Raw genomic sequence first — 27,794 nt, forward strand, 5'->3', positions numbered from 1 at the left:
ATCTTAAGTAGTAACAAGCTTTATTACAACTCACAGGCTTTTTTTTTTTTCCCCTTTTTTTTTTGTTTTTTCCAGAAAAAGCTTATGGTTCTGTTGCAGGTCTCAAAAGTAAAGACCACAGTAAAAAAACTGAAGAACTTCTAGGCCTAATCTTAAAAAAATAAAGTTCCTTCTTATGATTTTGGTTTTCTTAAAAAGAAAGCTATTTTAAATACCTTTATTTAAAATAAATTTAAATTACAAATATTTTAAATATTTTATAATAAATGTGTTTCTTTGTAGAAGAGCAAGTAATAAAATATTTAATCTTTTTGCTGAAATGAAATTCGGGCTTTTGATTTACCCAAAAAAAATCCGTTTGGTTTTTTTTTATCTGGAATGTAAATATGTATTTAGATTAGCTTGAACCAGAAAGGGTTCTTCTCCCAATAAATCTATACAACCAAATTCTGCCCATACTTTCTGCTTTCTCTTTTTAAAATAATGGAAGTATTCTTGCTTGTCAGAGAACAGCGTTTGGCTTCTAGTCTAACGTTAATTCCATAACAAATGGGTAAAGAGAGAAGGCTTGCTATTTTAAACTTTTTTTCTTGTTTAGAGATAAAGTTCATCCACATACTAGAAGCCATGCTTTTAGTACTATGGTGAAGGAAGACAAAACAATCCTTTAAAAAGTGTTGCTGAACTAAAACTATAGACAACTCTTAAGTATGGGGCAAGGTTGTGTTTTGGTGTGACTTTGTCTCAGCCAGCCAACTGTTTTCTTTTTCGAGGCAATATCCTCTCCCTGGCCTATCTCTAGCACAATGTACTTTGTCTCTCATGTCAGCATACATGATCACTCTCTGTGTGGGACTTTGAGATACAGCAGCCTCACAGATGCTTCCCCTTTCTCTTTGGCAGCTGTCCAAATCTGCATTAGAAATGGACAAAATATTAATGATTGATACTTGTTTTTGTGAGATTCTTGTTTTCCTTTATGTGACACATCCACGGATGTGGTGTTAGAACAGCCTGAAATTTTCCAGTGCTTTGTGCATGATGAAGGGTTTCCATAGTGATTCTGGTGACAAATGTATGCGTCTCTTTTTCACCATCAAGCACCAGGGTATGTGACTGGAGTATTTTTAATTTCTGATGACAGAGATTCTGATTCATGGTTAAACTGGCTATTACTGGCTTGTGCTGTCAACAGAGCTGGTGGGAACCATTTTAACTTTTAGTTTTCTGGTTTTTGTTGAAGGACAGAGAAACAAAGCAGGCCACAGGCCCTAGTTTTGAGTGGTTTTGGAAGGCAGCAGAATTTATCACTTCCTAGAGAACACTGTGATGCTAGGGAGAACTTCTAGATCTTAGAAAAGAGTAACTGATGGTAGGAAGGATGGGAAAGGGGGTGTATAAAGAAAATGTACTTGAATTCCTGCTGAGTTTCCCTTTCAGTTTTGATCGTTTGGATAGCCATCTGCATTCCACATCCAGTTAAATACTCCTCTCAGTGCATGCCATTCAGTAGTAGGGCAGTTGATAACATCAAGGGATCGTATATGTGGTTTTTTATTGCTTTTTAAGCTATGGGCAAGATTCATAATGTCCTATTGACCAGTGCTGCAAAGTGATCTCTACCTGTCAGATCATTAGAGCTGGGTATGTTTCTTTTGTTCCGATCACCATAAATTGAGGTGTAAACCCCACATTCCTTTTTTCTGGCAGTTTGCTTTCAGGAATTCCTGAAGACTCTTCACTTGCATGGAGAGTGGGGGAAGGAGGCAAGAAATACACTTATGAAGGACAAAATCAGCCTAATACTGAAGAAATAGTTCCTCACTTTCAGATACACAGTGCAGCAGCAAAGTTACTGCTCCTGGGAGAATCCCAGTGGTGGTACCCAGGCCGTCACCTACTCACGCTGCAGAGAATGATCTTTTGGGGTGTTTCCCCTTGTAGAAACTGATACCCTGTGCTCCTTTGTAAACTTCTGATCCAGCTGAAGGATTGTATAATTCAGTCTGAATATGAAAATGCTAATCTGCTTTTGAGTTACAAGTGAAGGTCAGATTTTTCTGTCAAACTTTGACAATTAGTTTATTAACATTAGGTAGCAGACTTGTAAAAGTGTTTCTTACTTTCTTTATACAAAGATGAATCCTTGATCACTTTGCTGCTAATAACAATCTACTATAAATTATGAGAACAGAAATTAATCTGAGGGCATCATAAATAAACAAGCTTGTACTAAGTTTCATACATATTTAGAAGGCAGAACTTTAGTTTGCTTGCCATTCTCCTTTCTTAAATGGTAATAGCATTTGTGAACACTATTGAAGTTGTGAGATCTGTTTAGGAAACAGTTCATGTTGATTTGTGAACATGAAGAAAGAAATGCCATTTGCATGGCTTTTCATTTTATGTTAGCTCCTCAAATGAACCACATCAGAGAATGTAAGAGGAGAAATCATGCTCAAAATTTCATTTACTTTATACATAAGTGTTTATGACACAGAAGATGCCAGAAATGTGTCTTCTCAGAATGAGATAATGCACTTAATTGTTTTTAAGTATGATGCTTTCTCAGCTTCATGTGTAATAAAATAGAAGTTAATTTTGTTAAAAAGAATTGACAACAATGAGCGCTTTCAAAATATAAAACACTGGTAGATTTATGCACATGTGTAAACCAGAAGAGCTGTGAATATTTAATGGTTTTCTTGCCTAAGCAGATAGTATTAGTGCAAGTAACAGGATTCTTTGCTCTGTAAAGAAGAGAGCACAGAATTGGAGATTTAGGAGCAAATTGTTGTGAACTATCAGTTTTACCAATACTAAGGAAGCACCACACATAATTTAAAAAGGTGGAGGAGGGTAAAAGTTCCAGGCATCAACAAACAAAATTCTTGTACCATTTGATGCTATGGTCTGCTTTCGATGTGTTTTTTTACTTGTATTTTCCCACCCTTTTGTCAGGAATTGCAAAGGAGCCTCTAATGGCAGATTGATGACTTCTCTCAGTACCCTGATAAGTGAATGTAGTTGGGGATAATTAGACTTTTTAGATCTCTGCTCATCAGGCTCTGTCAGACACCAAGAGAAGGCCAGACTCCTACCCCAACTGTGCTACTGTGTTCTTTTACTTACTCTGGTAGGCATGCTTTTGAGTTACAATTTCAGTAACTATCTGGTGCTGAAATAGCAAGATGTTCGGATATTCCACAGCATTTCCTGGAACAGATAATTTATTTCTGATTTTCTTGCTCGATTCAGAAAGTATCAGACTTGAACTCTGTTAATTTTACAATTACTGATTCAGTCTACATTTTGATTTTCTACAAACAGAAAAATAAGAATATTCATTGTGCAGAATTCTGTGAAAAGGGCTCTTCATGCAACATAATTATCACCTCTGGATGTCCTTGTAAAATAAATTCTGCTCTTATGAAGGTGGCTTCTTTTACTGAATCTAAAGATCTCCTTTGGGAGTAGCTGTATGCAACAAATAAAGAAAGCTTGGAAGATGGGGTTTGAGAACAGTTTGTTTGACCCAAAACTTGTAGAAGTTGATCTCCTCATTTCATAGTTCGCATAGCAACAATTTATGATACTGTTTTTGTGAAAAAACAAGCCCTAAAATAAGGAAATACATAAACCTAATATTTAAAACTCTAAAAGAAAATATGCATGAGAGCTTTCTATTTGTAGGATGTTACCAACTTTTCTTCATGGTGGCATCATTCATTTTTGAAAAGAGTTGGGTTTGTTTTAATAAAATAAACATGAAGGTCTGACTCACTGGTGACATATGCCAGTATAAATGTGATGGAGAATTACACATTAGCATTCCATCAATTCATCTAGAAGTTCCAGCTGTCACCAGGGCATAGTCGATCTTCTAACAGCAAGTGAGAAACTGTGAAGCAAAAATTACTTGCAAGCCTTAATTTTGGTAAAGCATTGCTTAGCTTAACAGAGTACATATGAGTACAAAAAAGCAATTGCAGACTTAGTACTGTGGTTCCATTATGACATTACAAAGGGTTGTCAAAATATAATTAAGGACTCTGAAACATTTCTTGTATTCCTAAATCATTTCTTTATCAAATGACCTTTGTATTTTCTTCCTCTTATTCTACATATGGCAGAAATACACTAGTGTGTTCTGTGTTCTATTAGGGATTATGTCAAAGCAACGTATTGCACTGTGTTCGGGAATATTATATAGTATTTTACTATCCTGCTGCACATGTTTTTAATTTGATATTAAACTCATGCTGGCTTATTGTTTTTAGTGATCTTTGTGCTGTATTTCAGCTTTGAATTCCTGTTCAATTTGTTGCAGATCCCAGTAGTTTCACTAGCTTTAATAAAAAAAAGAAATTAAGAGTTATAAAAATGTGTGTTTCATCAAGCTTATTGTGACTTGAAGATAATGCTGTGATGTCTAAGACATTAGTCTTTCACAAGGCTTTCAAAATATCAGAGATTCTTTGAAAGCCATTATCAGTTCAGAGACTGGTGATGTTTTGTGCTAGATGCTTGAAAGTTCTGTAAACTTGAGCAGACCTGGGAGATTTGGATCTCAGGCTGCTAGAGAAAACCTTCAAAATTTGTATTTCCCATTATAAAGTGACACTCCTGAACTGAAGTTTTACTTCAAGCAAATTTATATTGTAGTAGAAAAGGTTTAGGATTTTAATATTGAACTGATGCTGGCATGAAGAGCTGTGCTGATATGTTACTCTTTCCTGTAAGTGTGAGTCAAGTTTCGAGGAGAGAAGGAAAAAAACCCAGAAAATGCAGCAGTTACTTTCATTAGAGTATTTTGTGTACTGCCAGTAATGTTACTAATGAGCATGGCATGGAAGCATCCGTTCTGTTTTTGAGCTTTAATTCAGATCGACAATTTCAAAAATGCTTTGTCCGTCCCTGCAATACTGTAGGATTTCCTAATATAGTTTTTTACTGAGATCCATCAGTAACATTCAAGAGCTGTGAGCTGCTGAGAAACATGTAAGAGAATCACGTATTTTCAGAAATACAATCCGGCTATATTGCCCAGTATGTCTGCTAGTGATCATTTGCCAAAAAGAATGAATATCCATTTAAGTATAAATATACATATGTGTCTAATTTCCCCTGAAGATGTTCTGAATTTTGTAGACCATACTATTAGTCTTTGAGCAGAAAACAGTTTTGTTTTTAATAAACTTTATGTTGTCTTAAATCGCTTCCTGCATAAAGATGTTTCCAGCCTTATAGGTTGCAAAAATATATTCAGTCATCTCACTTTTAAATATGTCTGCATATAAAAGTATGTGTATGTTTGTAGTTGATACAAAAACTCATTTGCATTTATCTGGTGTTCCATCTCAAACTTCACAAAGCTGAAAAGTTCTCAAAATAGCTCTATGAAATACATCATTGTAGTTTTCCCCTTTGTGGATAAAGGAATTGGAGAAGATAAATGAAAGACTTAGTTCTTGTAGTGACATTTGTTTGTCTTATTGTGACATAAATATTATTTTATATGCTATGTTTTATGCTTTTCTGTCTGTATACTATTTGATGTTAAATAAATTAATCTGTAATTTAGGCTTGACACATCCCCATCAAGACTAGAGTTATGACTTAGAGTGTCAAGTCTTTGCCTCTTTTAAGCAGTGACTTGTAGCTGTGATAGTTCAGAAGCATTTGCAGTAACCTAATACTTGCAGGTCACCTCAGGTGGGTTTGTGCAGTGTAGCTTTTATCACAATATTTGTCAGACAGTTCTTGTAAAAAGGCTTTTTTGGCTACCAATGGAACGATTTACGGGACTACAGAACTTGCAAGGGGGCATAGGAAAGAAAGCAGAATAAGTTCCTCAGAGAAAGGTCTGGTATTTTGCTGAAATAAATTTTCCCCAAGCATTAGCATACTCTGAAGTTTAAAAGGTAATCTAGTTTCTGAAATAATTTCATTGTTCTTAATCTGTGGATATCTCAGAAGCCTTTCTACCCCTTACACTATTATTTACATGGCTATGGCTTTATACTACTATTTTACTGCCATTTTCTTTTAACCATTCATGATATAAGTAATCGAGCACACATCTTTCACAGTAGCATTTTATAGTAGCATTTGCAGACAACACTAAAGAGATATCTAAATGTTTCTTTGACATTCTACTACCTTGAATGAGAAAATGTCTCCTGTACTGAGTAGCAAAATTTGGAAAAGAAAAAACAGTGTATGGACAGTGTGCTGTGCTTTTGAAATACTGAGTGAAACTAAAAGCATTGCTACTGAAACCAGTGTGGAGTCACGACAGTAAATGGAAGAATGGAATTGGCCTTCCCTATTTCAAAGTCTGTGTTAAAATCCCCTTGCTGAAAATAGGTTTAAATACAGCAAATACATGTTAGCTGCAAAACCTTGTTTGGATGTGAGCTGTGCAGGTTTGTTTGTTTACACAAATTCAGCCTTTATTACTTTAAAGTAAATGTGCCTTGATATGATAGCAGGTACAGGCCAAAATTCTTCAAAAAACAACCTTGTTTTGAAACTAGCCCTTTTGTCAAATAGATGAACAGAGAGGGGTGTTTTTTTTGGAATTTCAGTCATCTGTTTCTGTGTAGTTATTACTTTTTTGTAGAGCTGCACCCTGTGCAGCATCTGTTAATGAAGTACATAAATCTCCTAGACTCAGCTGCTGGTCAAAGGAGGATCTGCCTGATAGATATTTGGATGCTATTTTATCACACAGTAGTAATGCAGACAGCAAAGTTGAAATATCCAGAAGGCCAGGGAGCTTGGAAGATGTATTTTGACGACCATAGGTACTTCTCCTGTAGGTAGTGAGTGGTGGTGAATCTCCATTGCTCTGAAACTCCCCCCTTCCCTTGCTTTCATCCTTTGTCTGTTTTCTCCAAAATATTTGAAGTTCAACCTGCCATCCTCATTGAAAAGGTTGTTTTAAGTCAAACACGAAAAGATTAAACGAGCAAAGGGCACTGTCATTTCAGCTGAATCATCTACCAGGCTAGTAAACAATCAGGGAAGCACCAGAGGTGTTTGAATTACAGAAGCCACTGTTCAGGTTTTAGGTTAAAAAATAGCTGAAACATTGGAGTATGAACTACTGTTCCCACTGAGGAGCTTTTTTCTTACTAAGCTTTTAGGAATAAATGAGAGAGCTGGCCTATGAATAAAAATCTACCAAAGGAAGTATAAAAAGTACTTAATGGTGAATTTTTTATCTCAAAAACTGGAAAAAGGATTTCATGAGTTTGATTGGCAAAATACGTGGGTTTTTTTTCTTTTCAATTTCTATTGCGTTAGGAAAGAAAGCCAGAATGTAATTTTATAATCCCAAAGCAGTTTTATAAGCCCTAAATTTCCCTGGACTATATTGGTCTTTCTTTTAAGAATCTTTTTTCTTTTTGTTTTTAATTTTCTTTTCCTCAAATTTTTATTTAATTCTAGGGCATATTAATTGCTTCCATAAAGTAGAATGTTGTGATTGAGTTCAAGGCAAAAATGCCAAAAGTATCTCCTTAGACCAGGGTGCCAGAAGTATATGAGTATTTTTGAGCAAAATAGCTCTGTATTTGTACATTCTGCTTATTGGCTGCTTATGGGTGCAGTTCCCACTGGCTAGTGCAGAAGACTCCTCTGGAGTGGTACTATGCCACTGTTATTTTAATAAATGGAGTTAACAGGAGGTTAAGGAGTGCTAGTTACTTTTCCCCATTTGTTTCATATCCCTTTCAATGTTCGATGCAAAATAAAAGGCATGAAATCTGTAGAAATAAAAACAGTTTAGAGCTATAAAATTTTTCCTGCTTCAATAGTTTGATATAAAAATAATGCAGTTCTTCTAAAGAAAAGGTGGATCAATCAGTGTTGAAAAATCTTTGCACTCTAGTTCTTGTTGTTGTAAAATTTGAAGGTAGCCTTTAATTCTTCTTTGTCTTCCTGTTTACCAAGCATTATTTTTATAGATTTTTAATTCATTGAATTCCTGTGGCATCATTGCTGTTGAATATAGTGAATACTTATTAAAAAAGGTACAAGACACTAAATCAACTACACTTTCTTTTATTATCGAATCTTACAAGCTATTGAATCTTACCAAGAATCCCATGACTTAAAATAAGTATTTTCTTCTATTGACAGCAGACTCATTTTTGTCTATCCCATAGCTACCATGCTATATATTCACTTTTCTGTTCCTTGTGACATAACCACTCAACTATTGAGCGAATGCTGATATAGAAATGCAGCATTGTTTTTTAAATCCCACCAGCAGCATGCTCTCACACACACATGGACACACACACAAAAGTATGGATATTCCTAATGGAGAGGGGATAAAAGAAAATTCTGCTGTATAGTCATTTAGTACAGGATCAAGTGGGGAAAAAAAGAAGACGAGGAAGAAGTGGGGAGGCTCTATGAAGGTAAAGGAGTGCAGAACAGCCTACCTGAGTTACTGGAGGATGAGGAGTTAATCTTGTTCATACTATACTTTTTAGCAGGGCCTGTTATGATAGTGCAGGGTTACTGGTTTTTAACTAAAAGAGGGTAGATTGAGACTAGATATATAGAGAAGAAATTTTTTACAATGAGGATGGCAAAAAACTGGCACAGGTTGCCCAGACAGATGGTGGATGCCTCATTCCTGGAAACACTCAAGGTCAGGTTGGATAGGCAACTTGTTGACCAGCGACCTGTTCAAGTTGATGTTCCTGCTCATTGTAGGGGTGATGGACTAAATGACCTTTAAACCTTTCCAACCCAAACTGTTTGGTGAGTCTAAGATAGCATGTGATGCTTTTTCAGGTCTCAGGTGGACTCTAACGAGTCAGGGATCTGCTGGAGGATGGGTGGAAGAGTAGGAAGCCTCAACCAGTCTGTATCAAAAATGTCTCATTTTTGAGATCTTTTATAAACCAAATATTGAACACTGAAGCTGATACGATGTTGTCATTAAAAATATTGTTAAAAATCATAGATTGAACTTCAAAAAATCCTGAGACTGTGGTGGAAATATAACAGTAATAGTAAAAAAAGCTCCTGTCTGCGTTCTGAATTTTGATTCTGTAGGGCCCACATCAGTTGTTTTATTATGTCTTCCTGCATTTCTGAGTGCCAGCCAAAAATTTGTGTGTTTCTGTGTTTTTGAAGTAACCAAGAGATTGTGTTTTTATCTTCCTTGCAGTCTTCCTTCCTTCCTGTTATTAAAATCAGAAACTCTGGTTGTTTTCTTATAACATGAGAGATACAGAAGTATTAGGTTTTCTCATCTGTCCTCTTTTACCAGCTTACAAGAATGGAATTTCCTTGTGGTGTTTTTTTACAGCATTGCATCAAATCTCTAACATCATCAGTAAACTTCTGCTTATCTAACCAAGTAGAATAGGAAGGTGCACTGTGGACAAGGCAACGAGGGCCAAGATTCAGGAAATACATGTATTGCAGTGCATTGAGCAGTAGGTGAACGTCAGAAGGCTTCTGACTTTACCAGAAGCCATTTTCTTTTCTTTAAGAATGTGCCAGTTTTTTCTGTCACTGTAAAATTGGTCTTACTGGCACATACAGCAGCTACTTGACTCACAAGAAACAGCAGGTTCGAATCACAATGTTTACTTAAATTAATTTGTGGAAATAGTAAAGCTGATCCTTGTTTTCTCATGCTCAGGCTACGGGTACGTAGTCACATACCCTCTGTACCATGGAACCTTTGTAGGACCCTTTGTGTTGTTCTGTAGGTTTTCAAAGAAAAACATTATGTTTGTCTGTAGAAGGAAGGGAAAAAGGGGAGGAGAAGATGCCAGTCTTACTGATTAATCAAAGAAAGAAAGTATGTCAGTGTGAGGAAGAGGAGATGCCCTTCAGCATCTGCTTGCCTGGGACACTGGGCCTTGTGCTTCTTCCTGGGCACTGGATTAGTTAGTCAGCTGTGACCCTTCTGTAGCTTCTAATGTGAGCTGATGGTTTTTGTGAGCAGCATTACAAATTTCAAAAAAAGCACCCCATCCCAACATCAGCAAGAGCACTGCATGAGAAATCAATGTCTAAATTACAGTCTAAATGGTTTCTTGACATATTTTGGGTAGACTGTGTTCTCCTGCCTGTAATTTATAAACTTGTCTGGTTTATATATTGCTATAAATCACTGACTTCTGAATACAGTTGTTTGAATTTACAGCAGGAGTCATTTAGAATTTGCTGTTGTGAATGTTAACTGAGCTGTTTATCTAGATTGCTGTATAAATCAATTTTATATTTCTCAGCTTAAATAATTTACATAATGTTTTTTAAGTCAGTCACCATTATTGTGTCAAAAATTCAGGTTTCTTTTTCTCTGCTTAGGATATTTTAACAAAAACTTTAGACTATACGGGGAGGAAATGAAAGTAAGAGTCTTTTTAGAGGTGGTTGGTTGAAGTTTTCATTGTAAGTCAGTCATATTACAGGGGAAGAATAAAACATGTAAAAAGAAGGGACTTCAGCAGTAGAAACTATTCAGATTCACTGAAAATTCTTCTGAGTACTTGCAAAATTGATGCAAGGTGAAATGTTGGCATTGTAAACTAGCATATATAAACACTGGCTGAAAACATGACCAAGTTCAGCAGATGCCAAAACCACACTGCTCAGTAGTTCAGAGCTTGCATAGTGGACACAAGACTGAAATGAGTGTAGGAACTTTGAAATAGTTATGAAACACAGTGGTGTTTCATAACACTCTGTATAACCTCCTATGATTCACCATATCTGATCCTAATATTTTGTAGCAATTATAGGATAAACTTGGGACTGTTGTTCCAGTCAGATTCTTGTAATTTATCAAAGTCATGAGTCAGGTTTCAAAGAAAGAAAGTTTGACCTTTGTATCTGATTATTTTGTTGTTATGTGCTAAAGCCACCTTTTACCCTCAAAGTAATCTGCAGTATTGAATTAACTTAGGCAATGTATGGCGTGCTGTTTAGTTGTGAAAACATGATTCAACTAAGCTGGCAAATTGATTCCCTTTTTGGATTTGTCTGGATGACACTGGAATAGCTGGCTCACTTTTCTGCTCCTCTCTGCAAGGCTGCTGTTCCCTTGGGCTGCCAGTCACACTGTGGGTGCTGTAGTTGCTGGTAGGGATGACTGCACTGTATGCTCTTTGATCCCAAATGACAATGAAGGCTGAACCTTGCAAACTACATTCAGTCTTCCAGCTGCCAGCTTGCTTTAGCCTGTGGCTGTTGTGGTGCAAATGTAGGAAAGAGTGACTGTGTCTGAAAAGTTACTATTACCTGTGTCTTCCGCGGTAGCTCTGTGTGATGGGAGCTGTCAAGTTTGACATGTCATGTTCCTTAGGAGCTGTGAAGGGGGATGATCCCAGTGGGACCTGGGACTGTCACAGTCCAGCTGATTCTGTTGGTTGGTTGTCACCAGCTTGTGCTGGGGACTGGCAGGTCCTTTTTACAGAGGCACCATATGTGCTGTCTAACAGTCAGGAAAAATCTGCATTCCTCTGTCCTGACTGTGGAGCTTTCTACAGAACCTTCAACATGGCTGTTTCTTTGAACCCTGTACTGAGAATCCCCAACTATTTTCAGTTCTACTGTCCTATCAATGCTTGGAGCCTTTTGGGTGAGTTTGCTGCAGAACTTCCTGTATTATGACTGAAGGCAGGTCTGTAGCAATAGGAATGTGGAGAAAATATATCTGTAAGAGAATTTTGATAATTATGAGTGTTTGTAAAACCAATATAAGTCAACTATTGGCTTTTTAAGAGGTCTCTGAATCTAACTTTTGCAAAACTATATAGGTGGCAGTGGCCTCAAGGGTAGGATACAAAATTAGCATCTTTCAGGGAATGAATTATAAAATTCCAGCTGTGTGAAAAAAATCATGCTGATCACAGTTAATTCTAAGGGAATCTTTTCTGTTGAAGACTGCAAGGATCAGTCTCCTGTTTTCTAGTACTGCATTCTCTTGCCCTTCTATTCTATTCTGGAAAATTTCATCAGAGAATGGAAATGAGATTTTGATAGCAAAAAAAGGGGAAAAAAGAAAAAGGGGTCACGTGTTGGTAATCCTGAACCTAGCTGTTCTTTGGACTTGACCCTGATTTCAGCTTTGTTCTTGGCTGGCAGGTGCCTGGAGGCCTTCAGTCTGCTTTAGGAGACCTCGTTTTAAAAACAGTAGTATTTTTCGCCTAATTATGAATGCAGATTTTGCATGTGTTTGAGATTTACAAGGCCTTGCTTATGTGAAACAGGCTATAAACTCTCCTTGGAAATGTATAGTAGTCTGGAGTAGATAATTGCACTTTGAGAAAAGAGCCTCTGTTTCCAGTGAAAACACTGTAAAGTTATTTCAGAAATGCTCTGACCTCAGACGTTTCATATAACTTACACAAAATGCTTTCACATTTGTTCGGCAGCTCACGGTTTGATCTCTGCCATCTCATAAACGAAAGCACAGAAGTCTCCCCGGGAAAAAAGCAGCAAGTCTATGCTGTGGCCTACAAAACTAGTGTTATTTTACTCACTCTGTGCTTTGTGTCTGTACCCTTAAACAGAAGAAACCTTGCCCTCCTTTAAACAAATCTGTCTCCTAATCACACCCCACCCCCACAAACCCAACTTCTCCTCAGATTTTTCTTCCTCCCTGCCTCCACTCAGTGTACATACACTAATAAACTCTGCAGTAGAAGCCTTGGGAGAATTTCTCAGCACAAATGGAAAGAAGATGTCAAAGGCTGAGGATAGGAATTTTCTGTTTAAAGTTGCAAAAACAATAGAGGACAATTGAAACAGTGGGGGAAAAGCCAGAGGTGGGTGAATGAGCCATGAAAGTATTGCATTAATTTTTATTTTCAAGAAACCCCACTGGTTCTCTTCACTTGCATCCAAAAGAGCTATTTTTGTTTGCAATTGTTTGTTTGTTTTTCAAGACTCTTGTGGAAAGCAAAAACATTGAAAATACAAGGGAAGAGACTTGTGAGAATGTTCACACCAGAAGTGCTTTTGTGGGCTTTTGGAAAGCTGTTTTTAACTCCTGGTACAGTAACCTTGTCAGATACATGTGAAGACTTATATGAAAAATTTGTGGGCTGGAAAGGTGACTTGATAGAGATGATGGTGTATGCCACTTAGGGAGAGAAAACACCGAACAATGAGACACAAAACTAATTCTGATTATGATGTGCACAGGTCATTTTCAGAAAATCCTGCACAGAAAAAGGAGGGAAAAAAAAGAGATATATGATTCAGTCTTACTAAAAAACATGTATGGGTATGAACTGTGCTTTCAGAGAACTCTGAACGGTGGAAAATAGGCAGGGTAGGGGCAGGGGCTGCTTGTGCAGCTGGAGATGGCTGAACATACTGCCAGCAGTTGTACCAGGGAGGCAGTGCAGTAGCCCTGCAGATCTGGTGGCTGAACCGCTCATGTGAGCTCTAACTTGTTTCTGTTTCAGTGAGCCAGCTTAGTTCAGGCAGCTGATGTGATCTCTCCTGTCTTAGCTTCTACCAACAGGCAGAGCTGTGGCGAGCACCCCTCAGAAAAGTTATGAGCCAAAACCCATCAGAAGCAGGGCCACTCTTGGGCATAAAAATGGCATTGAGCATCTAAATGAAGGCAGCAACAGCTCCCGCAAGGCAACATCTGTTTACAGTCTCAGTCATGTCATGTTACCTATAATTTCATGCCTAAGGCCCAAGAAATTGGATTCTGACTGTAGCAGATAGGGGTCATGCTATTTGCACTTTGCAGCCAGTAAGATATTCAGAGCCAGTAATGGCTTGATAATTCAAGGAGGTAGAACATGTGAGCACAGCCTTTCACTTGTGCTCAGCGTTCACTATGGAAAAGGCAGCAACAGCCAGCACTGAGTTTAGTTCTTCCCATCTAGCAATTACTGTGTTACTGATGGTATGAGTTTGCAAATTCACAAGCTCTGTGGCATGTATGTGAAAGTTTTAAAGCAGACCTGCTCTGCTGTAATGTCACATCACAGTACTTGTATGTGGGGACTGTAGCTAAAAGTAGACAGGGCTGCGTGTAGTTTTTGGTATGTATTTCTGTGAACACGTGAACTGGGAAAGGACAGTAAAAGTATAAAAAAAAAAACCAGATGGAGAGACCTTAAAGGTGCAGCTAGGTTGTATTTATTCATTAAATTATTTTGTTTAATTTGTTTTTAAAGAGGCTAAGTGCTTGCAGGGCAACACAAAGTGGGCGGGGGTCATAGTTAATTGAGCAGATAGTTTCCACTCAGCCGGCAGTGAGCACTGTCCTGCCTGAAGGAGTCGTAGGGACATCAGGAGGCAGACTTGTTTCTTTGTCCTTGGCAGCAGACAGAAGACATGGCAGACCATGGAAGGAGAGGCATATGCTTTAACTCCTTGAAATATTTAGCAGCAGATGCTCTTCTCTGGCATGCATCAGAAGCCCTTAAAACTAAGCAGAAAACTGGCTACAACAGGGATTCTCAAAGACTTTCCTGTGGTTGATCAAGTCTTTAATACACAGCAGACTGACCTCCATTCCACTGCATTTATGTGAACCACGTGAATTTTTGCCCGTGTTGTTGGCGACAATCTCTTCTTGTTCTGCATGCGTACACCCTCACAAACACACACACTGCCACACACTTTGTGTTATTAACAGTGAACCATGCTAGCTGGAATGGCTCCTTCTTTGTTTACAGCTGCTTTCATATGTATCTCAGGTCCTTCTTTGTAATGAAACGCCTGCATATCTTTTAGAAAGCTGGAGGTAGAGTCTGCACTGTCTCAGCAGCGAGTTTTCTGCAGACTGATGGCGTTTTTGTTCACAAGATACTAACCTGAAAAACTAGTGGTTTAGAAATCTTCTGCTAGCTTTCTGGAAAGTGCTCAATAAAAATAGAATATTTGTGATTCCATATTTGTGATTCTGTCACTTTACTGTTTGTTGGGTGGTAAGTAACAAAAAGTTATACTCCTGCAAAATCATGTTACACAAAGAGCTCATTTTGACTAAACAGTATGCTTGAGACTAAACATCAGTATTGCCAAAAAAAGGAATGAAAACCCTAATTTTAGATTTCCTAATCTATTTTTCTTTGGCAATCTAAGACAAGAAGGGTGCCAAAATACAGGACAGATTTATATGTATTTGAATTTATTAAGTGCATTTGCAAAGAACTTTTACAGTCTTAGAAAACTTTTATTATCTGATAGGAGATAAACTATTGTCCCTAAGTGAAATCAGTAGAAATTTTGCCATTTCAGGCATAGTTTTGCTTGTCTAAGTAGGCTGATTCAACACACAGGATTAGCAAACTATTCAAGGAATAGCATACAGTTCCTATTATTAGTAGAGTGAAGAAGCCATCTCTGGAATAACCCGGGCATTTGGAGTTAAAAATTTTAAGGAAATACATAGTTGGGAAGAAATTGCAGGTTGGCGCAGACCTGTTTCTTGCTGCGTCCCAGGACTTCATCAGTATCAGTAATTAATCTTTGCCTTTGTTTCTTTCAGGGCCCTCCTGGTCCAAAAGGCGAGAAGGTGAGTTGATGTTTGGGTGATTCTTACAAGGTGACTGGAAAGCCCTCCCAGCATGAACTCAAGAGACCGTTTGTATTGATGCAGTGAAATGTTAGATTATGTAAGAGAGCTGGGTAGCACACAGATGCTGTGTTAAACCTATCATCTCATCTTTCCACTTTGCAGGGAGATCAAGGTGATCAGGGCCCTCGGGTAAGCATCTTAAAAAAAATGTTACACTTCCCCCTCGCTGAGTAGGCAATTAGCCTTTAGCGCAAAACTAAATTAAAATACACTGTCTGAGCTAATTATGCTTATTAGCTGCATTTACCCTGCATGTTGAAGTGTCTGCAGGACAGTAATCTGAACGTGAGCAGGTAGTGTCTGGGAAGATTTGAGTGATTCCATAGGGTACAGTTTCCATTATGAGTGGATGCAGGTTTCACAGTGATTTTGCTCTGCTGTATAAAGCTGGCTTTCCTAACCAAACCATTCAGTTTCCCCAGCAATGTGTTCACGCCATGCATGGGCTTCCACAATGCAGAGGGCCAGGGGGTTTCTAATAAATGTACTTCTGGATTTCATGTAAAATGTAGCTAATATTTAGTGAATTATAAACAAATATAATGTATGCATGTATTAGCTTTTTTCTCTGACATATATGTATTTAATATTTTTAATAATAGCAATATTATCACCTTGTAGTTACAATCCAGACAGTTAGAACATGGTTTAATTTAGGAAATGTAAAGGTTCTTTTAATTTCTAAATATCATGTTTATTTTAACAGAGAAATAGAGGAATACAGGAGTGTAAGTTCAAATGGATTGGCTGTGCTAGTTCACTCTTCTTTACATCTGTGCTTCATTAGAAAACGCTTGGTTACATTGTTCAGATAATATAGTACCTCTCTTCAGTTACATATTTATAATTTTTTCCATAACAGTATGTTCCATGGATTATTTTCTTCTGTTAACTATGTTAAATATTTTGAATTTGCACCCTTATTTTATTCTACTGTTTTGTTTCATATAATTTGATTTAATTGGATTTTAAATTTTTTCAGTCAGTAAGATTATCTAAAGTCACAACATGCTTTTACAGCTGATTTTGATGTTCTATTAACTACCAAGGTGTCCTGTTCTGCTTGGTGCTAGGGCTGCACATCATAAAGACAGCAGCCTGAGAGTGAACAGCTTTAAATATTATTTCAGTTGAAACTCAATAAGAAGAGTTGGAAAACTACTCAAATAAATAAAAGAAAGTAGAGAGAAACAGCAAGAGCAACGTGCTTTTTTTCTAAGCTAACTAATACATGAACTAAAGGTTCTGAATAATTAAAAAATTTCCTTTTAACTTCTAAGCAAATTTAGTATCTCTCAGAGGCCATAGTGGGCTGGTATTTTGTCTGGTTCTGTGCTACAGAGTTTCATGGGGAATGTGAGGAGAGAGATGGCAGGGAAGCAGAGCAGTGCCGTGCCTGTGGCTTAGGAGAGGATGCTCCGTTCAGGTGGCATAAGACAGGCCCATGTGTAAGTGCTTGCACTAAGTGGCCTTACATGCAGAAGGATGCATGTTCTTACATTCACATTCACAACTGTGGCCTTAGGTTCAAAAGAACAGGAGAGAACATTTGATGGAAGTATCAGAGAGGGATGCAATAACAAATACGGAAGAGCAACGTTGTGAAGAATGTTACATAAGTGAGGATAAGAATCTGGAATTATGACTGTTGGAGAAGCTTCCAGGGAAAGACCCAGAGGTCTGAACACTGGAGAACAAATGAAGTGGTATCAACACAAGGGAATGATGATGCAGATATCTTGGCAAAATGTTGAAGAGGTGTAAGAACTATTGAGTGGTGAAGCATGTGTGGCTTTCAGTGCCAGGTCTGGAAGTGTTGGCAGTGCCTGATAAGATTCAGGATTGGTCAGTGTTACTGCAGTGGGACCTCTGCTATGCAGAGGCTGTTGTGTCCCACTTTGCCAAAATACACTCCGTGTACTGTCAGGCTACTGAGCCATACAAATCATGGTTATGACTGTTTGTGGGTTTGGTAAATCAAGTGCAGATAAAAAGCAGAAAATATCCAACCTGAGGAGTTCATGTAGAAGGACATCACAAAGTTGTATCTGCAGCAGCAGCTGGCACTTGAGACTGAATTCTGTATCTGATTACAGAAAAGGAGTTCAATAAGGTCAGAAGTGGAGAGGAAGAGGTGGTGACTAGCATCTTGTGGACAAGCTGAAATTTCACCAACTCTTTAGTCAATGCATGTTCCAGTAACATACCTCCTATTTAAGTATATGGGTCTAGCTTGGGAAATTTAGCCAGTATTGGTTTTCCCTTAGTCTCTTTTGAATGTGTTCTACAACAACTTCTCCTTTTTCCACCTGCATATTTCACAAGTAGTAAGTACCATGAAGCCTCTGACCATTTTATGTTTCATGGTACAGCAGTTATCTCTTCTGATGACTGTCTTCAGGGTGAATCTGCTCAACCTGCTGTCCCAGGGGATTTTCAATATAATTAGTGGAAATTTTATGTGTAAGCCACTCATGCACCAAATGAAACTAAACCCATTTAGTCCTGGTTGGTTACCTTTGCACGTAGTTTTCCATCACTGCCTGTGTAAAATAAACGGGTTTGGAGGTAATGGCATACAATATTATTTTTGAGAAATATTGTACCCGAAAGTCACTGGGGCATGACATTAATGTGTGGATTTGACAAGTTTGCAGACAGATTGGATATAATATCCAAGAGCAGTGAACATTTTCATGCTAATTCATCTTTTACAGGTAAGGTGCCTGACGTTTCTTTGGGTTTATATTTTTACATAATTGGCTTGAAATAAGCATTTAACTTAGCAAAAACTGTTAGTGTTCCAAGCTATGACTGAAATTTCAAAATGACCCTTATTCTTTAGAAAAGCTACTTTCTTTCCAGGCATTTTAGTAAAAGAAATCAGAATAAAATGTAGACTGTCCAGGTCAAGATGAGACCTTACACTTCCAAAATTCTGCTGAAAAGAAAAGATGTTTGTGGAAACACTTTGCAAGAGGCAAAGATAATGCTGTTTCTGACCCACCCAAGTTTTCACCTTGAGATTTTTGCAGGATCTTTCTTTCTGAAATAATTTCAAAACTGCAAAAATAGTAATCAGTTATCTCAAAATGTCTGCAGTCACTGGACATGTAGAATATATACTGAACTGCTTTGAAGTTCAGGTTTTCTTGAAAATGCCTTCAATAAAGTCATACACTAAGAACTCAACCCTGCAAATACCACCCAGTGGTCAGGTACTTGTATTTTTAGAATAATGTGGCTGGGGTTTTGTGTTGGTTTTTTTTTCAAGAATCTGAGGAGTTTTCGTAAGTATTCAGAAGTAATGTGTGGATCAGTCTCCTTCATTGTGCAGAGATGGCATAAGGGCTCTAGTTCATAATGCCATGTGGCTTGATCTACCTATGTCCATGCTGTCTGTGGAAAATACGAGCCAAAACACATTCTAGTAGTGTGAGTGATATTGAAATTCATACCCTGGGTGTGAGTTTGAGCAGCAAGTTAATATAGCTTTTAATCATATGAGACCACCAATAAGGTAGTGATGGTGAGTCCTGATCTTACTAGGAAAAGATTATATTTTTATCTCTTTATGTATTTTTATATCAGATCTCTAATTACTGTGAAGTTGTGGCTGACTAAACATTTAGGTCAAATGCAGAACTAGCTTTCCTCGATACCAGTGTAAGAAATGGTAATATAAGTACATCTTTTGGATGCTCTTCTTTTTGCAGAGGGCATGGCTTCATGAAATGTCCATGGAGATTTGCTTTACTGTACTGAGCCATGAGAAAACTAAAAATGATGTAGTTTAGCCTGTGGACTGTTACACTAGATGGTGATATCAGGCTGCTCAGTTCCTGTTGTTCAGCTCTAGTCCAATTTACAAAAAGCTTTTGAAAATATCATGATGGTAGGATTGCAAAGGATGTACTGTCCAAGAAGAGACTGTACCTTGATAATGGAAATTGGTCTTCAGAGGTCAATGTTTGGGAACAGAACAGCTGGTACAGAATGTCTTCACTGGATGTGGAGGGGAGCTTGGTAATCAAGGATGAGGAAGAGGCTGAGGTACTTAATGCCTTCTTTGCCTCAGTCTTCAACAGAAAGCAACACCCTTCTGTAAATGACATAATAAATATCTTCTGTCCTTTAGTTCAGATACATGAGTGATTTCTTACTTATCAGGGCTAGAAATCATTAGCTAGCAGCTGGTTTTAAATTGGTTTTGGTCTAGGTGAAATGAGATACCACCCAGAAGCCATATTAAGTATTTTCATAAAATGCTTTTCTCCTTTTGGTATGTTTAAGTAAGTTTTCCTGTTGGCTGGGGTGGCACAGAACTGATAATATCTCTAAAAATGTCTTAAGCAGGAAAGATGAAGTTCTAGAAAAGACAGGAACTCAGAAGTTTATTTTATTTTGTTAACCTTTATTGACTTGAAGATTAAAAACATTCCTTGAGTCCTGCTAAAACAGTTAGGTTCAGATAAAGATATAATGTTCTTTTCTAGTTAATCCTTTTCCCTGTTTACTTTTAATATATTTGCTACTTATTTTCTGCCTGGTAGAGAGAAATCATTGCTTTGCAAGTTCTACTTTTCTATGCTGACAGATTATTTCAAAATTACCTAATATTGACAAAACCAGTCCTGGAAGCAGTCTATTTACTGAAATAACTAAATACAAGTGTGTGTGTATATATAGACATAAATTCTCTTTTAAAAGTGAAGTATTGCTTCACTTGTTCTATTATAGATACAACTTTTATAAACTATCCCATATTAAAGGGAAATTGAAGGTGTGAAAGCAGTAAATTTTGACCTGATTTTTTTTAAATGAAAAATTTAAAAAGCCTTTTTTAATATGTATGCATTATTATTAGTTAATATGTTTCTAGGAAATATATAATATTTTGAGCCTTTTCCTACTCCTAGTGACAATGCATGGAAAATCTGTATTCATGTCCTTAGAATCAGTACCTCAGTCATAAATTAGAAAATACTAGTTACTGAATGATGATTAAACCATGACCATTGACTTTTCACCCTCCTTTAAAGCCATCCTATTTGGTACTATATGGGGGGATTTGATTTTGGTTTGGGTTGTTTTCTTTGTTATTGTTTGGTTTTTTTAAAGAAAGGAACAGGTTTGCTTCACAAAATAAGTAGTAATATATAAGTTAATCTGATTTCCTGTCTTCCCCAAAAGCAAAACTTAGTTTTTTGGAGTGAGGTCAGGCTGACATTGCTAACTGTAATGAATGTAGGTAAATCATTTATGTTAGAGGAAGCCTTGTTCCCAAAAGTTTCATGCTGATAATTTTTATCCTCATTCAACGTCTTGTCAAAGTGAAAATGTATAGTATTAGAGTCAAAATATTACGTTAATTAAATACAATTTTGCATAATTTAAACATACTCTATGAATTTCTACTGCTCTTGATGATTCTTATTTATGTCTAAAAGCATATTTTCTGTTTTACTGTATGTTACTTCAGACATGTAGCAGACACAGAGAGCTGCTTTAATTTCATACTTTACCAGTATGATTACACTCATGGTTGTTTCTTCTGTTGTTAATTGCCCTGTGTAAATCAAATTATAGATCAAGTTATAAGCTGTATCTAGCTACTGTTTCAGACTGCACTCTTAGTGTGCCACAATAAGAATATTTAAAAAGCATTAGTGATTCCTTCTGTTAACATAACTTTCACTGAAGCAGAATCATTGAGAAAACTTCTGGACATCTGGTTTAATGCCAATTTGTCTGTGAGCAGTTAATTTAACTTCTAAGACTTTGTTTCCTTATCTGCCAGGAGGCAGCAGGGGTATTTACCTTTTCCGTTCCTGGGACTAATTATCTGTTCTACTTCACTGGTGTTGGGCTGTTGTGGCTCCCCTGTTTTCCATTAAGGCGAAACTAGGGTAACAAATTGGAGCAAGGTAACTTGGAGCTCTGTAATGAGGAAAAGTTAGGAAAGAACTCAGATGGTATTGGCTGCCAACTTTGTCTAAAGCACTGGGACACTCCGACTTGAGAGTCAGAGTTCACAAGAGTGTCCTTTTGGCTGTGAATGACTCTCTAGGGCCAAGCTATGCCTTTGATGTTCAGCTCCTGAGGTTCCCTTGGGGAATGCAGAACAGCTGTGACACTCCAGAGAAAGTGCCACATACCTGCTCCCGAGACGAGGATGTTGTCATTCCTGTCTTAAGAGCTAGGCAGTGCTTGTCTTGCTCTCCACCAGTTGGCTTGCATCTTGCCCCTTTTTAGTAATGCCAGAGGAATGGTGAGGAAGGAAGTCTCTGTACATCCTGTTCCTTTTTCTACCATCCCGTCCTGTGACTGAAAATACATCATGAAGTTGTTGTATCTCCAACTACAGCTGTCATGCAAAAGTGCTGCAGAACTGAACATATGAGTTAGGCAAATTTGATTGAAAACAGCTCTAAAAAAATTTAATCCAATCCTAATAACCATCATAGAAGAAGCTTGAGCCACTTAACCTGCATCACATAAGTGCAGCAGGTATAAAATTTGAGAAGAACCACAAGCCAGGACAGAATATTTTTTCTTTGAGGAGCAGTTTGGTTATGGACCATCCCATCTTGCAGTTGACTGGATGCCTACAACCACTTTCAGTGAGAGTAGCAGGTTTGCCTTCGGGAAGGGTATTTTATGGAGGTCAGATGGTGATCACTCATCAGAACACATAATTGAGTTGTGTAGGAAAGACATTTTCCTCGCTGAAAATTCATCTGTCGGACAGAAGTAGAGGAGTTGGCTTTTTTGACTTTTATTCAGTTTGAATGCAGTGTGAGGTAGAATTCACTGTGAATACAGAGGTGATAATAGGAAATAATGCTTCTACAGTGATCTGTTTATGCCAGATCTTAAACACTATGTTTTTATTATTTTAATACAAAGTGTGAATCATTATATAATGTATTCAAATCAAAACTCTTTTCTGAATGTTTGCCAAAGTGAAAAGAAATTTCTGGATTCTTGTCTTGTTGTGGTGTACTGTTTTTGTTAGCAGATTTGCTGCTGGAGAAAGCAGCAGTTATGATAAAAGGGATTATATAAAAGAGCTCCTGCTGAGAGTCCATGGCACTGTACAGGGTGATACCAAACACTGTGTTCCCCAGGGCAGGTACAATAATTAGCCACAGGACTGGCACTCAGTCTGAGGGATTAATTAGAACTGGAGGTGGTGTTGGAGAGAGGCAGAGCAGCCATAAAGAGTGTCAGGATTACTCTGGCCTGAAGCCTGTGTGATTTGATGTGAAATAGCAGCAGCTGGCTGTAACCTTAGGAAGTGCAAGAGAACAGCAGGTGGTAATTCCTGTCTCATTTACCATGTCTTCACAGGAACATGCAAGCTTGTGCAGCTTGGGTTTATTGGCAGGTCAGAAGGAAAATCCTAGGGAGGACTATGACATTTACTATACTGAGCAAATGCAATAGTCAAACTGGAGCGTATGCAGCGCAGTGTAAAACCAGTAACACTGTTGCTTAATGTTACCATACTTGCCTTGTGACAGGGTTATAATATTGACCTCGTGTGGACCAGTGGACAAAGCTGAAAGCACTGTGAAAAATCTAGGACAGCTAGTGGGAATTACATCCTTCAAGGCTATGATGAATGTAACAGGAGAACTATTTCATCTAGTTATAAATTCAGATGGGGAATGATACCATGTTCTGGCATCCCTTGGTTTTCTCAGTAGCCATTGTATGGGGCAAGTAGGGTTTACCTACGCTGCCAGGTAGGTAAGGTGGTCCCATGGCTGTTACCCTCCGTCAAGCATTGTGTTTTGCTTGGCATTTGGGCAAAAATGGCAGTGAGGCATGCAACAACTGTGCTAGTTTAGAAATTGTAGCCAGCTAGCATTTCAGGGTGAGCTTGAGTAGCTGTCAGCAGAGGAATTTAGTAGACCAGTGGTCGCTGTTGATGACTGTAGTGTTTTGTACTCTGTTAGGGCCTCCCAGGGTGGAGAACAAGAACCCTTCCTATGTGCAGTTCAAGAATCAAACCAAATAAAGAGAAAATTGAGTAACTTTAAATCCGTCGTTCAGAACAGATTTAGATAGAGAAAAAATAAAACAGATCCAGGGGATATTTGTGGCTGTATTTATAGCAGTGACAGGAAAGGAAGAGAACTCACTTTGTGGGAAGGACAGCTCTTTTTATGCCTTTTTAGAAGCACATTGTGTGCCAACATTATCTTTCATGGATGCCAGAGGGTGCAATGCCTTCTAAAGCCTCCCACACATGCAAAAACTATGGACCCATTGTAGTTTCTTTGCTGGGTTCCATTTAGTGTTCCCGTGTTTCTGGCTCTCTCCAAAGATGGGTGTTACTCATGGGGAGATGATCCAGGTCCAAACTGGCATTGCACGTATCTCAGTGTTATGTCTAAGATTATGACCGCTTTGGGCAAAGGAAGGAAAGCTTTGTCCTACTTGGGAACAAGCTGAAAGAAGTAACTACTCTGCAGATGGAGGAATGGGATTGTCCCCTTTTCTCACGTGTTGTTTATGTAGGCAGAAAACCGCAGGACTGATAGCTGATCTTGAACTTGCCTGTGGGGTGTTGGGAAGCTTTGAAAATGCTGGGGCTGGACTGCGAAGTGCTGAATGTAAATGATTTTGTGTACAGCTACACAAATCTTTCCAAAGTCTTCCATTTCTTCCCAAGGAAAAAAAAATCTTTCATGACAAACCAGTATATTTTCTGCATAAGTGCCTTTCTTAATTAATTCTCGGTTCTCCATCATGTTGAAGATGAAATAAATCCAAATTAATATGAGTTTAAAACATCCAATTGCAAATATACTAATTTAGAGGTAACTGAAAATTACTGTGCTGTAATTCTAAAGGCTGATAAATAAAAAATGAAGTTGTTTAAAAATTTTCTGTTTATCCATTTTTTCAATAAATGTCATTTATTGCTTGCTATTCAGATTTTACTTCTTATGTAGGTTTCTTGTTTGTGCTCCTTTCCATTACATGGGTATTGTAGTTTTATCTAGGAGAGAAATGGACCGTGTGCACAGCAGGGCTAATGAGTCACAGATGTAAAGATTCTGGCACATTACTAGCTAATAACTTCTTTAACTTATATTCCATAATAAGATAAATGCAAATTTGATACATCTGTTTCCTAAATGATGTATCATTCCAGTCTTATCAGTGTCTCAGGAGTGAGTCTCTTTATATGTTGTGAGTTTTAGCCTTTTTTGGTTTTGTTTTCTGTTTATTTGTTTCTAAAGAGGAGATTTCAGGTCACTGAGCAATGCAGTTAGCCACACCACAGTTCATCCCAGGAAGTGGGAAGGCTGCATTTAGCCACTGGCTTTATGGGATCGACTTACAGGGTCTCAGCTTCCTCATCTCATGGATGTATAGCAGGAATAAAGATGCTAAATGCAACTCCAAGATGTCAGCGAAGAACATGTATGCATCACAAAGTTACTCTGCCTTTTTTGTAAAGGCTGGTGCAGTCTTTGTGATCCAGAGGATCTCTGGTGTGGTTGCACGTGGAGATGAACAGAGCAAGTACTTGCCACATTAAAAGAATCTGCTGCAGCTGAGAGACCTGGGAGGCTGCCCTGGGCCAGCTGGGCTGCAAAGAGCTCGTGTGCTACAGCAACATGGGCTGCAACAGCAGAGCCTTCATGCGGGACTCCCCAGAAGGCCGCTTGCCTGGCAGCAAGAGTCGGCCTCAGCCTCCCCTTTAGGAGGTGCTAAGCTGCCATGGTGCAGCTGTTTGCTGCAGGAGGAGCCCCCAGAGGGGCTGTGCTACCAACTCTACCTCATAAAGGTGGTCTGTGGGCATGTAGGGGGGCTTAGAGCTCCTGGCTAAATTTTATTCTGTGTTCCTCAGCCTCTCTGCCGTTGAACAAGCCTCTGCTTCTGACAATGTGCTATGCTAAAGGCAAGGAGAGGACTTAGGGGTTTTCTCCTCTGTAGGAATTCACTGCTTAGCTGCATAAGGTTTTGGCTTTATCAGAAGGTTTAATTCATAACCCTACAAGGTAGCTCAAGAAAGGTGTTGAACTGAGAGCAAAATTCACCCCCTTGTATTGTGACAGCAGGCCACAATTACCACACTCTTCCCTTTTCCTACCAGCACAGTACAAGTTCTGCACATATTGGTAGAGTAGAATATGAGAAACCATATGTGGCATACAACACTTGAGGGGTAAAAATGGATGTGAAAATACTGCTATGTATGTCTTGAAAATTTTGACCATGGCCCTTATGGACTACCCAATATCTAGCAGTAGATTTATGTTCAGTGTTTATAGTTAGGTATGTGCTACCAGTTTATGTGCTGAATGTCATATGTTAAACAGAATGTGAGGAGCAGGATATTAATTATGCAAAGTACTTCAGTGTATACTGTCATTGCTGTCAAGTTCTGCAGCAATCCAGAGTCTTTCTACTTTTCACTTTTTGAAGTGCTGTAGTACATTTCAATTGAAAATGGCTAAGTCATGTGCTGGCTGATAGTCTTAACAATTGTCAAATGATCATAATTTATTGTAATTTTAAGGAAAGACACCTTCATGGTGTCCTTCTAAAATCTCTTGATACTCCTATTGTGAGCTTGCATCTGCAGTGCAGTGCAGACCCAGCTCTGTTTCCCATATGACAGAGAGGCCATTTCCTGTCAGTCGGCAGTGTGGGGCGTACTAAACGTAGTGTTTGTTCTGTTTGTCTGTTAGTAAATTGTGTCTCTGTGATGTTTGTGTTGTGCTGTTCTCGTACCATGTTATGCTGTGTCCCTAGGGCCTGCCAGGCTTCCCCACAGTTGCTGCTCTGCACAGTAATCAGATCCTCACCGTCAAGGTTTGTGGCTGACATGTGCCTGTTCAGTCAGGTCTCTCTGTATCAGCATAAAAGTGCACATGAAAAATTGTTTTTAACATGGAATATGAGTGAATCCTTATGGTGTACCTACACCAACCCTCACTGCCTTTGCATTGATCTAAGTACTCCAGATGCAGAGTGTGGGATCAAATCTGTAACTGTGTATGGTGTTACCCCTGGAAATGCCTACATTCCCCCTGGTCTTGGTCAGTATCTTACTTTCAGATGAGGTTTTTCCTGTTGTTTAGCTTCCCTGAGGCATACGTGAGTGTGGAAAATGTCAGCAAACTCTATACTGGTTACATGTCGAGTCAGATAATTGTGTTAGATATCAGAGGTTTACTCTGTACATCCATATTTTTTCAAAGTGGATTTGCAAATTAAGCAGGAAGCAATCTGGTCAAGCTGGAGCTTCAGTCCTTACGAAAATAACACCATTCTTCATGGCACAATATGCTGGTTAGAAAATCTGACTGAAAGTTGAACTGGTGCTTTGTCTCTAGAAGCTTTGCTGAAAGAACAACATATAAAAATACTGAGTTTTAGAGCCTGGGTAATGAAAAAACTAATATACATGCAGAATTCTCACGCAAAATCTGGGGAGAAAGCAGTTACACATTTAAGTCATTGTATATGATTTAATTCATAAGCAGTATGTCCTGTACAATAGAGGTAATTTTTTTCCAAAAGTAAATGCACAGTTTCTTTCAGGCAGAAGCACCAGTTCATATTACATTAGCTATTAAAAATCTAATGAATATGTCTTTATTTCTTTCTCGGGCCTTCTGATGTCTATTCTTCAATTCTCTCATCTCTGATCTTCAACCTTTGACCTCACCTGCCTGATCAGATGGTGTTTCCTAAAATCAATCATGGGTTTCTCTCTGCTGATCAGCAGCTCATTAAACGCCGCCTCATTAAGGTAGTGCTTCATCTCACTGGAGTCTGGTTCTTCTTTACACTCAGTTTACTCTTTGCTGTACCTTTTTATCAGATGCCTTCTTATAGCAGGTTATTCATTTGAAAAGGCTTTGAAATTAAGCAACTGTTAATGGTATTAACAGTTAAAAGACTATGGGTGGCTTTGCTAAGTGATCCACATTTGAGATGCCAGCAGAGCAGCTTTTTCCAGTGGTTTGCAGTGACATGCTGGAAATAACTAAAGTACCATTTTGGGGTGTCTTTTCTTTTTTAGAGGGGAAGGTAATATGTTTTGACAACTCTCTTGAAAATTGACTTTTGCAAATTAATAGGTAAAAATGAAGAGAGCTAGCTAATTGTCACTATAAAACAGCCTCCCGAAACAGATGGAAAACTATGTACAACTTCATGAAAAAGCAGT

The 27,794-nt window shown here is 38.2% G+C and overlaps 1 protein-coding gene across 18 annotated transcripts in view; it reads left to right on the forward strand.

The window, feature by feature from the left end:
• The window catches only part of COL25A1 (collagen type XXV alpha 1 chain), a 304,904-nt gene that overhangs the window by 185,691 nt on the left and 91,419 nt on the right, over window positions 1–27,794 (forward strand). For 13 of the 18 annotated variants that reach the window (XM_039550385.1, XM_039550384.1, XM_039550386.1 and 10 more), the window contains 3 exons: window positions 15,503–15,529; window positions 15,695–15,721; window positions 27,303–27,374. In XM_039550385.1, the coding sequence (XP_039406319.1) occupies window positions 15,503–15,529; window positions 15,695–15,721; window positions 27,303–27,374 (126 nt within the window). Of the gene's footprint in view, window positions 1–15,502; window positions 15,530–15,694; window positions 15,722–26,371; window positions 26,432–27,302; window positions 27,375–27,794 lie in introns of all 18 variants that reach the window. The other 5 variants (XM_039550396.1, XM_039550392.1, XM_039550380.1 and 2 more) reach the window with 2 other exon arrangements.

The sequence above is a fragment of the Corvus cornix genome, chromosome 4 (assembly GCF_000738735.6).
Source record: "Corvus cornix cornix isolate S_Up_H32 chromosome 4, ASM73873v5, whole genome shotgun sequence".
Taxonomy (NCBI): domain Eukaryota; kingdom Metazoa; phylum Chordata; class Aves; order Passeriformes; family Corvidae; genus Corvus; species Corvus cornix.